A 12,919-nucleotide genomic window follows, 5' to 3' on the forward strand; every position below is an offset into this window, starting at 1 on the left:
CATTTTTTTTTGCTGCGCCCTTTGATTCGGTGCTCTCGCGAGAGGCGAGACTTGAGGTTCTCGTTGAGCGTCGCGGCCTTCGGAGCGCTGTTTGGCTCGAGCCGGGATCGCTCGTGGTGAGAAGGACGCATCGACGAGGCGCCCTGCGAGTTGGGGAAAGGCCGGGTAGGGGCCTTGAGGCGGCAAGGGAACGTGCGTGGGCCCGTTGCCTCGTAGACGAGGGCGACGCTGTAGGTCAGTAATAAGAATCGTTGTGGGGGTATCGCGGTTGAGGTCGCAGCAGGCCGTTGCGCGGCGAGAGGGGCGGCTGTTTTCTGCAAAAGCTTCCAGGTGGTCTTCAACATCAGCCCAATGCAATTGGGGAGGTGACTAGAGCAGGGGTCCCCAACCTTGGCAATTTTAAGCCTGGTGGACTTCAACTTCCAGAATACCAGTTTTCTGGCTGGGGAATTTTGGGAGTTGAAGTCCACCAGGCTTAAAGTTGCCAAGGTTGGGGACCCCTGGACTAGAGCATTCTTCTCAACCTGGCTACTTAAAGATATGTGGACTTCAACTCCCAGAATTCCCCAGCCAGAATTTGCCAAGGTCGAAGAAAAAAAAATGTGGTGTACAACATGAATTATGTTTATATCCTGGTTTTATGTGGGTTGAAGGGAGAGTCTTTTAACAGAATAGGAGGTAACCTTGGAGGTCTTCTAGTCCAACCCCTGCTCAAGCAGGAGACCCCATACCCTATCCAGTCTCTTCTTAAAAGCCTGCAGTGATGGAGCACACAAAACTTATGTAGGCAGGCTGGTTAATTCTTCCCACTATCAGGAAATTTCTCCTTATTTCTAGGATGATTCTCTCCTTGTTTCAGCCATTGCTTTTTGGACTGCCTTTAGGTGCTTTGGAAAATAGGTTGACCTTCTCCTCTTTGTGGCAGCCCCCTCAAATAGACATTTTTCTAGACTGGCCAGACCCCAGTTCTTCTTATGTTTAGCCCCTAATCATCTCTGTTGTTCTTCTCTGCACTCTTTCTCAACTTTTTTTATAATGTGGTGACCAAAACTAGATGCAGTATTCTAGGTGTGATCTTATAAAGTCTTTCTTAAGCAATACATAATTACTATAATTATAATTATATATGTATGTATGTATATGTATATGTATATATATGTGTGTGTATGTTTTCTGAGGTTTTCACGGGTGTTTGTATGTAGGTCTTTGGTTATTTGGGTTTTCTCCTGAAACTTTGGTTATATATATATGTAGGTCTTTGGTTATTCGGGTTTTCTCCCGCGTAAAATTGGAAGTGTCTTGGTGACGTTTCGACGAAGTCTCATTCATCATCTTCAGGCTTCAGCTTCATGCTTCTGGGAGCAATGTGTGATTGCAGCTGTTTCTTCCTTTTTAACTGCTAGTGGGGGTTTGAACTGATTGGGTGGGAGCTTGGCTGTGCTCTGATTGGATGTGGGTTTTTTTGTGCTCTGATTGGATGGGGGTGTGTCCTGTTTGGGTGGGGGCTTGGTTGTGCTCAGATTAGTCTTAAATTGCAGGGGGATTTGAGCTGGTGAGTTGCATTGCTGTTGTTTGGCTTCGCGTTTGTGGTCGTGCTACATCTTCATAGTGGGTGTCTGTCTGCTATATGTATGGATTGGAGGGGTTTGAAATGGCTAATGTTGCAGCTGCGGTCTGGCTTCTGGTCCTTGGTCGTGCTTCCTGATCAGTGTGGGTTTGGGTCTGCTTTCTGGGTGGATGTGCGGTGGTGACATCCTGTGTGGACCTCGTGAGTGTGGGTCTGGTGTCATTCCTCGTGTTAGGGACTCGTTTGTCAATAAGGGCGGGTTTCCAAATGGCTGGTAGGCGGGAGGTATCATCTCGTTTGTTCATGCTGTGTGGGCGTTTTTCTATCTCAATGGCTTCTCTGATTATTCTGTTGTTAAAGTGTTCAGTTTTGGCGATAGTTCTGGTCTTTTTAAAGTCAATATCGTGACCTGTGGCTTTAAGGTGTTGGACCAGGACGAAGTTGCTTCGTCTTTTTGACTGAGTTCTTGTGTTCTTCAATGCGTGCACTTATTCTTCTGTTCGTTTGTCTGATGTATGTGGTGGGGCAGGCGGTGCATGGGATTTCATATACTCCTTGGTTTTCTAACTCAATTTTGTCTTTGGGGTTTCTTAGGATGGTTTGTGCAGAATGCTGTCTTGATGTTATGTTTGTGGAGGATCTTGCTGATTCTGTCTGTGGTGCCTTTTATATATGGGAGGAGGGCTGTGCCGTTTTCTTGTTCTCTGTCTTGGGTTTTAGTGGGGGGTTCTTTTTGGATTAGTTTGGTAATCTTATTTCTCTGGAATCCATTGGATGTTAGTACGTTTGTGAGAGTGTGTAGTTCGGTTTTTAGGTGTTGTTCGTCAGCTAAGCATTTTGTTCTAGAGATGAGTGTCTTGGCTACGGAGTTGATCTGTGCTGGGTGGTGGTGTGAGAGTGCATGCAGATAGCGGTTTGTGTGTGTTTTCTTCTGGTAGATGGTGTGTCCTAGGGAGCCATTGGGTTTCTTGTAGACTAAGACATCTAGGAAGGGAAGTTAACTTCTGTTTCCATGGTGAACTGTATTTTGGGGTGTAGGCTATTGAGGTGTGTGAGGAAGTTGTCAAGTTTTTCTTTCCCGTGTGGCCAGATTATGAAGTTGTCGTCTACGTATCTGAGCCAGAGTTTGGGTTTGTGATCAGATTTTTCTAGTGCTTGGGTTTCAAAGTGTTCCATGTAGAGGTTGGCAATGACAGGTGAGAGGGGTGATCCCATGGGTGCTCCTTCTATTTGTTTGTATTTTTGTCCATTATAGATGAAGTATGTGTTGGATAGGCAGTGGTTGGTCAGATCTAGGATGTGCTTGGGGGGGGGGGTTATATTTGTTTTGGATAGCTGTCAAGGCTTCTTTGATTGGCACTTGGGTGAAGAGGGATATGACATCAAAGCTCACGAGTAGGTCGCTGGGCTATAATGAGTAGGTCGCTGGGCTGCAATGGCAACATTATATATATATATATTATTTGCATTTATATCCCGCCCTTCTCGCCATTTCAAACCCCTCCAATCCATGTTGAGCCACAAATGCCTATATTATTCTGATATATTATTAGGGATTTGTATTATGATATTCTTAATTTCTGTCAATGACCTGGAACATCTCCAAATTGAGGGCACAAATTACTAAAATTCTGTTCTTTGCTAACATAAGTAATACATTGATTTAGAACGTTCATACACTTAATATTTCAAATCGTTAACATTTCTTTTTCTTTTTTTTTCCAGGCATGTTTCTGACTCGAGTACTATTTCGAAACAGAATTCCTGGGAAACAATGGATTGGTAAACACAGACGGCCAAGAATTGTTACTCCTCTAATGAAGGCAAATATGATTAAGAGACTTGAAATTGAAGCTGAAAATGAATATTGGCTAAGTTGTCCATATATGACAAAAGAGCAGGAGTACCGCCACGATGAAGAAAATGTACTTGCGTTAAGACAGCAAAGAATAGCTGAAGAGAGAGCAAAGTTTCCTGAACACAAGTATGTTTCAGAATATCTGAAACACCTTAATGTGACCAAGAGATGGGCAGATTCCTGATGTTTGTCCTTTGCCATTCTAACGGATTTGATGGATTCAGTGGGCTTTCTTTTAGTGACAATGAAACAAGGCACAAAATCAATCAATAAATATATACTTGCTTTCAATCAGCTATTGGCTTCATCAATACTTAAGCTTTTCTACTAAATTATGTATGCTGGTTTTTTCCTTTCAGAGTTTTATTATAAAAAGGATTTGAGTTTTTTTTAAATAAATCTCTAAAAGTTGGCTTTGCTTCCTTGTATTTCCATTCCTCTGTTCCCTAGAAAATAAAATCTCCTAAACCATGTATCTACCTATGCATTCAGAGGCAAAAACCACAGGGAACATTCTCATTTTATCCATTTTACAGTATATGGCAGTGGTTTTCAACCTGTGGTCTGTGATGTTATCAGGGAGTCCATGAAGAAATGTTATGATTTAAATCTTCAGGGTCTGTGGCCACAAAACATATTTAAAGAGGACATGGGTTGAAGAAAAGGTTGAGAACCACTGGTATAAAATCAACCTTCCGGATTGGAAGTACATTTTGATTTAGGATAGTTATCCAATTGAAAGAGTTATTAATGAATGGCTAAAGTAAGGCTAGATACTTGCCAGTGGTACAGACTCAGTAAACATCTTATTTGGAAGACTCTAATTTAGAGTATGTTAAAGCTGCCCTTGAAATGTTAGTAACAGAAAAGACACCAAATAATTTAAAGATTTTAATGAGTGTTGTGTTAATTGAATTAAGTGGAAGAGATTTGCTTTTAAAACTCCCCAGGCAGTGCATAAAAATGGCTGAGGCATTTTCCATTTCAATAGAGGCTAAATGCATTTTAATGCCTTTTCTCTTTTTTATGACCCTATGCATTTATGACAATGCAAAATAAATAACTGAAATCGAAATATAGCAAGAAAGCCTGTTCCCAAGTTATTTATTTTCTTATGCATTCATTATGTCATAACACATTAATGTACCATCAATTTGGCAAAGAAGGGCTTGAAGATTATGCTTTTTAAAAACAGTTATAATTAAGACATGATCTGTACTTTGATATACAAAAGTCAAACATGATTGAAAATTAATTACACTGGTGGAAAATATACATGAAGTTATTACAAGGTGCAGTTAAAAATAGGAAATTTTCAGGCAAAGTGATCTCTCTTACATAGTTCATTTATAAAAGCCCATTTAAAAAGTCTTTATTAAATTATTAGTGGCAATATGCTTTTTCTGTGCATAGGAATACTGTCTGCAACATAAGAAACAGATGCATCATTCACATGTATCCTTTAAGTATCCTCATACCATTTTAGATTTGAATACTTGCAAGCCTACTACTACAACAGAGAGATCTATAAGTAAAATATCTGCATACACCTTTGTCATAATAACAGTGCAATGTGTCTGATGTACCCACTGGTATATAACACAGGTTACAGCAATTTTGGCCGAACTATGCCATTCTATTAATTTATACTGGGGAAAAACAAGACGTAGTGGATAGCACTTCCGTAATACCCTATAATGTGCAGTCTTAAGCCATATAGTTGTGATGTTCACAAAATAAGTACAGCTTCCAGGTAAATATATTTAGGATTAAGGTAAAAGACCACTCCTTAAACTTGGCAGGATTAAGGTAAAAGACCACTCCTTAAACTGCTTCCTGAAGCTTTCCTAGTGTAATTTAAGAATCCTGGGAGATAACTAGGATTGCAATAGAATATAAGCTGTTTGATAGTTTATTAGCTCTTTGGTACCAGGAAACAAAAAATGTTATCTGAAAATATGATCAAAGTATGAGCCATTTAATTGCTGTTCAATGTTCCAAAAGCCATCTTTAGTAATTTATTTTGTAAACATGGAGTCTCATTCTATTACAATTTTCAAGTATAATCTGTAAAATACACATTGGATTTTTAAGACTAACTGAAAACCTGTTTTTATAATACAGGTGTATAAGATACATTTTTGGTAGTTATGATCTAAATGAAATTGTATAACAGTATTGTAAATAGTGTCATTTAATTGCTTGGACCTTGTCACTACATTAATAGAAAATTACAAAAATAACAATTGCTAGGACATTTCTCCAACACAGGATGCCAAAGATCTGTTTAATCAAGTGCTGTTTTAAGTCTTTTCTATTAATCAAAATTCCTTGGAATAAGAAATCATAATTACTAGAAAATACTTGTCTTATTTAAAACTGCAGCATAAAATCTAATTTATAATAGCAGCCAGTAAATCAAGTCTTAAGTCTGTAGAGCTAAACATAAACAGTCATTGGGAAGGGACTTCCTAAGGCAACCAAGAATCTATGCTTACAATATGCAAGCTATAATTCCCCAAAATGAATATACATAAAGTGTTTCTAATTATACCATTACACGTTCATTAGCAAAATGCTTTGATAAAGCATTTAAATAAAATCTACACATCTTCCAATACAATCAGCATGATATATCATACTCTTTGGTATAATTTCTTGAAATTAATAAGATTTTCTACCTGTTAATTACAGTTCAGTACTATAAACACTTTTCTTTCTGACCCAACATATAGATCAGGGCTGTCAAACTCCTGGGCCATGGGCCGGATGTATCATCGCTGGCCACGCGCGCACCCAGTTTAGCGAAAGGGGGAAAAGTCCCGATACATCGTGATGCCGCCGGGATGGCGTGAGCTTGATATCCCTGATATAGTTGGTTTGACTAGTCACTGTTTGAATTTTTTCAATGGCTTAATGATTGCAAAATAATTTAAAATACTAAATATTGCCAACATAGTTTTAAATTTACCCCTAATTATTACTAGACATAGATGCCAAACAAATAAGTGCATCTAAATATTTCTATATATACTTTACTCAGAGAACCCTGTTATCTATTCATTTTTACTGATGCATTTGAATTTTTATTTATCTTTTAAGACTATTTTTGCTGTGGTCAAGTTATTGGTGTAATGGTATGTGAGAATGACTTTGGGAGATGGGAAGAGCCACAGCCAGGGAAATGATTGGACAAGAGGCAGCTTAGCTTAAGGAAGCTATGTGGGTATGGCAAACAACTCAGAAGGAACCCTTCCTACTTTCCTGGACCAAAAAGGAACAGCAGAGAGCTGCAAGACTGATGTCAGCCTTACAAGATGGTCCAGAAAGGAAGCACACTCAGATGAGCTAAATGTAAACCTCACAAGGATGACATCAGTCTTGCAAAACATTTCTCCCTTGTCATCTTTAAGGTCCAAAAAATCACAGAAGGTCCCTTCTGAGGCAGCCACATCCACATTGCTTCCATGGCCTAAGTTCCTGTTATCCAACTCTTCCCCTGTGGCTCTTCCCCGTCTCTCAAGATCCTTCCCACATACCATTACAATTAGCTTGCAATAACTGATCTTTCCTATGTATCAAATATTTTAAGGGATAATGTATTTGCTGTAACTTCTAGTTGTGGATTTGCAGAATTTGTACTGTGTTCTAACAGTCTTGAGCTCCTTTTATTTTATCCTCCCTATATCTAGATGTGCTAGACAGCACTAATTCATAACACTGAACCACATTATCTGACCAATGAGATGAGCCTAACTTGCTTGAGCCTAACTTGCACTGTAAAGATAGGATGCAGCACTGAGTCACAAGAACTGCACAATGTATTTTATTTCTTCTCGTTTTAAAAATTAATTTGGAAAAGCCACATTGATACATATATTTTGCATTTTATTCTACGTCCTGTTGTTTACTCAAAATCAATTTTTTAGAAATATATATCACTTGTACTAATTTTGTTTTATGGATTGAAATAAGAAATGTAGAACAGCTGAGATAGAACTGATGGTAATATTTAAAAGTATATATCAGGACAGGAACTCCGATACAACCACAGAGTGAGAGAGAGATTATCCTCTTCAGAATCTTTCTCAACCTTAGCAACTTTAGTATGGACACCAGCTCCCAGAACTGTAGAAGCTGAATTTCTAAATCTGCAAACATTGTTAAGGGTCATAATAATCAGAACATTGCTTGGAGGATTGGTGATTTGTGGGAAAGGAAATGCATGCATACAGTTCTTGTCAGAGTCAAACATCCAGTGTCTTCCTATCCTCTAACACAGGGCTGTCAAACTCCCGGCCCGTGGGCCAGATGCGTCACGCGCTGGCCACGCCCACACCCGGTTTAGCGAAGGGGAAAAAAGTCCCAATATGTCATGTAATGCCGCTGTGACACTGTGAGTTTGACACTCCTGCTTTAACAGATTAATGTAAGCATTTACCGTCGTACTGAAAGTATATATCAGTATTTATTGTTAAATGATAGGATTAGATCCAAGATCAAAGAGAGATAGAAAAGACGGGGAATCCTGAACAATGAAAGCAGATGGCTGTGAACAAGGTCCCCTTTCTCCAGTTCCTTCCTTAGTTCACTCAATGTTCCTAGTGCAGAGAGTTATGAAATCCAATCCCTCAATAACACTTTCATGCCAGCTTATTTTCTATTTTAAAAAAGTAAGAACAGAAGGAAAAAGAAAGGAATGATTTCTGTTCATGGCTGAATAACCTGCAGATTTCAGAAATAATATGTATAATAGGGATATCAGGCAAAAATGCTAACAAATAAAATTCGCAATTATTAAACATTTTAAAACAGGAAGGGAGAACATCACTTTTCCACGTTTCCAAGAAATTAAAACATCCAATTTCTTACAAATAATGACCAAAATTGCTCAGGGAAATACTTTTCTCAATTTAGCGCTTCAATTGCTAGTGAGCTGAGAAAGAAACCTTGCTTCTCTAATACTGTACAGTATTGTAACAACACTGTATTGCAACAAATCTGAAGTCTGAAAGAAAAGGACTTCGATTATCAGAGGAAGTAACAAAGTCATAGTTTTCAATTGGCTGCTTTACAATACCTCTACCATTACTACTGGTTAACTCATGATGGTTATGGGAGAAAAGAGAAAAAAGACAAAACAAAAGTACCAAATATCAGTAGTCCACCAGATGATGACTAAGCCACGTACAACTGTATTGTAGAATGTTAATGGTGAAATGCTATAGTAAACTAAATGACTACCCTTTCCTACCCCACTTTCCTTCCATAGAACTGTTACGAAAGAAATGATACCAGCATGGCATTGCTTCACACATGAAGTTTGCAGAATTAGTCACTACCACAGTACAGCTGGAATGCATAGTTTCTGCACTTCTGAAACTTGCGGACCCTTGCAGGGCATTTGAGAATTTGGCCCTTGTAATAGCTTATGTCCATGTTGCAAAAATGCACATCACGAATCTTAAGGCATCAGACTTTCTGCACCGGAAGTGCTTATAAGCATCCACTGGATACCATCAACAATCTCATTTTCCGTGTCTTGTTAACATGCTGGAACCGTTCCATTGATTTATTGGTGTCTTCCTTAAAAAAATAATATCCAAGCACAAATGTATTGTAGAAATCTATTTGGAAAACAAACTGTATAAGTATTGTATTGAATAAAGATAAGTAAAGGCAAGTAAAAGACACAGCTAATTCTGCACTGAAAATGGATTTCTCTGCTATGAATTGCTGTATGTAAGAAAAACTTTCCAGAAAAGATACTAAAACACATGTGAAACCTAGGCTGTCATTTGCTTTGCTAAATCTTGCCAAACTAGCTGTTAATTTACAAACTATTATTATTTTTATACAAAAGAGGTTTCTACTCTGTCAGTGCTTTGCAAATCTTCCATCTTCTCTGGAGTTCTTTATCTGTTTTTTGGATTTAGCCTGCAACTTGATGAAATCTATCTACTTTTTGGAAAAAAATCCAACATGGGGTGTTTAGTATCAATACCGGAAATCCCTTTTCTGTATTTCAGACAAAAGTTGGATTTAAAGCAGCATTTGTCCTTATTTCATATACTTATATTCATTTCTTTTGAAGAACAGAATTAAAAACTCCTAAATCTGGAAACAGCTCAAATTAAATTAACACTTTAATATGGTAACCTTGTGGAATGAAGTGGTAAAAATAAGCTGACATAAAAAATATGCAAAGAAAGACAGAAAATATTTTATTATTAAGTGCTACTCAAAGTCAGCCTATGGTGTGGCCCATGTTTTCTTTCCTGTTTACATAAGTTTGGAATCAAAGTCATACTGACTTTTCTGAGTATACATTTTCTTACCATTTCTCCTTCTCTGAAAGAAATGGATACTGAGATAAGATCAGCTCTCCAATGAAACTATAATATGTTTTTTTACACCTGAAAAAAAAGAAGAGTCTGGTTTAGAGGTTTTACACATCAGAAACAAAGGAGGGTGCAATTGCTACTTAGTTTAGTACAGAATGAGCTGGAAGGGACTTTGGAGGTCTTCTAGTCCAGCCCCCTGCTCAAGCAGGAGAACCTATACAATTTTAGATAAGTGACTGTCTAGACTCTTGTTAAAAACATCCAGTGAGGGAGCGCTCACGATTTCTGGAGGCAAGCTGTTCCACTGGTTAATTGTCCTCACTGTTAGGTAGTTTCTCCTTAATTCCAGGTTGCTTCTATTCTTGATTAGTTTCCAACCATTGTTTTTTGTCCTATCCTCTGATGCTTTGGAGAATAATTTGACCTCCTCTTCTTTGTTGCAGCCCCTCAAATACTGGAATACTGTTATCATGTCACCCCCAATTCTTCTTTTCTTTAGACTTCGTATGTTTTAGTCTCCAGGCCTTTGATCATCTTAGTTGCTCTTCTCTGAACTTTTTCCAAAGTCTTTACATCCTTTTTGTAGTATGGTGACCAAAATTGGTTGCAGTATTCCAGGTGTGGTCTTACTAGAGTTTTATAAAGTGGTACTAGTACTTCACGTGAACTAGTTGTGTTTTGTTTACTGATATTCACTGTCTCCTATGCCAGGTGTTTTAATTATTTTAATAGTGACTGTTTATATTTTAAATAATGTATTTATTGTTTTAATTATAGTATGTTGCTGAAAATCTTTTTATGAAATGGGCAGCCATATAAATTTGATAGATCCTCTCCAGATATTTGTTTTCAATAGGAATTGTGAAATCCTTCCCCAAGATGGCTGCTGCCCGGTAGGAAGTGTTTTCTCACTTGCCAATGATCTGCTGTTTTTGTTGCCAAAGCTGGTTCTTTGGCAGTGTTGGTCCCTGGATTTGAATGGAGGCATTTAGGAATGACCCAAGATGACTTTCGGATGGCTGTGGACCCACCTGGGTGGGGGGAGGCGGATCTTGAAAATTACAGTTCTCTCTGGGAGCAGCCAGAAAGTCATTGGCATTTTATTGAACTTTTCCTATCAGCAGACAGTTCTGGAAAGCAAGCCTGCTTTTTTTTTCTTGTTATCTTTAAAAGGTAATTAGTTAGCTGAATGCTGATTTATTTCAACCCCCTCATGGATTTTATCTATTCTTTTTTGTTTTTTTCCCTTTGATCTATTTGGCTGTTTTCATTAACTTCAGCTTTCCCATACGGAAACTTGGCCTTTCTTTGGATAATGAAAGTGCTTTTACATTTTTATTGGACATTCACCACGGGGATTTTGTATTTTATCAATTTGCAAAAAGTTTGGACTTTATTTTTCTTAATCCTTTTTAATTTTGGATCAAAATATCCAGATAATATTGTTCTTTTGTCTTTTTCCTGTTCTTCTCTGAAGAACTCTTATCTATCACACTGAACAACAACATATTGGATTACAGACAAAGAAAGGAGGGTAGACACTCGAGAAACGACTGCTTGGCAACATGCAATTCTTAGCTGAAAGCTTTTTAAAAGAAGTTTGATGAACTCATAATGACTGTGGAAAACATTCAGAGGCAAGTGACTGTAAATAAATTAAACCCACAAAAGGAGTGGGATTCAAAGCAGTAGATTTGTTGGGAAGAAGTATGAACTCAGACTTAGAAATAATAGCGTTCACTCCATACACCTCCCTGAAATTCAAGTTGAACTGTACAGTAGAAAATGGTCTAAGTGAATAAGTTGTAAATTGGTCTTTTTAAAGTGGAATGAAGGAAGTTGGGGAATATATTATCACATGTAACTAGGGACCAATTTCATCTGAACTTTTTTGGGAGGACAGATGGGCTTTGGAGATTGGACATATTGCATTTAATCAGACAAAAATTTGATAAGATACAATATTAAGAAACAAACATGGGTATTTGATCCAGGATCAATCAGGGTTAATTTTTAGAATGATTTGTAATAGTTAAGAAGCCGTGGTAATTTTTCTACAAATCGATTACCATAAAAGTTCGTTAACAGTTCGTGGTTTTTGGAATTTTAATCTTGTCTTTTTTATTATTACTGTTCTTCCTGTTAGGTATTTTGTTATTAATACTGCATACAGATGATAGGTTAACAACTTGTAAATAGAATTAGTAATTTAAAATTCTGTGGGACTGTTTTGCAAGGGGTGGAAAACTAATATTGTTGTATTAATCAGCATTCAACTAGGGAGGAAAATATGCATATATGTGTTAATCTTTTTTTTAATGCACCTTTCTCTTTTTAAACTTTCTTCTTTGTTCTCTGTTTTTCTTTTTCTTTTTAATTTTTTGGGGTCTTTTCTATTTTTTGAATAAAATAAAAATAGATTTAGAAAAAAAAACAAATTGTGAAATCCTGTCCTGTAACAAGCTGCCATAATTATGCATACCTGATTTAACAGTTTCATCTTCTGAAACCTCTCTTAGGTTTTTGACATCCAAGAGAGAAGCCATTTTGTCAGGCCCATTTCAAACATTGGTGCCGGAAAGCTTCTATATCACACATAAAGAAAGGAAATTAATCAATTTAGGACAGGAGAAAGTCTTCCACAGCGGAATATTAAGAAACAAACATGGATATTTGATCCAGGATCAATCAGGATTAATTTTAGAATGATTTGTAATAGTTAAGAAGCCGTGGTAATTTTTCTACAAATCGATTACCATAAAAGTTCGTTAACAGTTCGTGGTTTTGGAATTTTAATCTTGTCTTTTTATTAAACTAGACATACCCAGTTCCTGCAACCGTTCTTCATATGTTTTAGCCTCCAGTCCCCTAATCATCTTTGTTGCTCTTCTCTGCACTCTTTCTAGAGTCTCAACATCTTTTTTACATCGTGGCGACCAAAACTGGATGCAATATTCCAAGTGTGGCATTATAAAGTGGCACTAACACTTCATGTGATCTTGATTCTATCCCTCTGTTTATGCAGCCCAGAACTGTGTTGGCTTTTTTAGCAGCTGCTGCACACGGCTGGCTCACATCTAAATGGTTATCCACTAGGACTCCAAGATCCCTCTCACAGGTACTACTATTGAGCAAGGTACCACATATACG

At 37.6% G+C, this 12,919-nt stretch overlaps 1 protein-coding gene and 1 long non-coding RNA gene across 2 annotated transcripts; one reads left to right on the top strand and one right to left on the bottom strand.

The window, feature by feature from the left end:
- The first annotated feature begins 66 nt into the window (after positions 1 to 66).
- On the top strand, positions 67 to 3,805 carry MRPL57 (mitochondrial ribosomal protein L57). The gene is made up of 2 exons (XM_058186341.1): positions 67 to 234; positions 3,293 to 3,805. The coding sequence occupies exon 2, from the start codon at positions 3,295 to 3,297 to the stop codon at positions 3,607 to 3,609; it is 315 nt and encodes a 104-aa protein (XP_058042324.1). The 5' UTR covers positions 67 to 234; positions 3,293 to 3,294; the 3' UTR covers positions 3,610 to 3,805.
- Positions 3,806 to 4,512: 707 nt separating this feature from the next.
- Positions 4,513 to 12,278, bottom strand: LOC131200026 (uncharacterized). Its single transcript, XR_009155480.1, has 3 exons — positions 12,252 to 12,278; positions 9,764 to 9,841; positions 4,513 to 9,052 (listed from the first exon to the last, which is right to left on the bottom strand). It is a non-coding gene; the product is annotated as an uncharacterized LOC131200026 (long non-coding RNA).
- Positions 12,279 to 12,919: the final 641 nt, after the last annotated feature.

Source organism: Ahaetulla prasina, chromosome 5, assembly GCF_028640845.1.
Source record: "Ahaetulla prasina isolate Xishuangbanna chromosome 5, ASM2864084v1, whole genome shotgun sequence".
NCBI classification, from domain to species: Eukaryota; Metazoa; Chordata; class Lepidosauria; order Squamata; family Colubridae; genus Ahaetulla; species Ahaetulla prasina.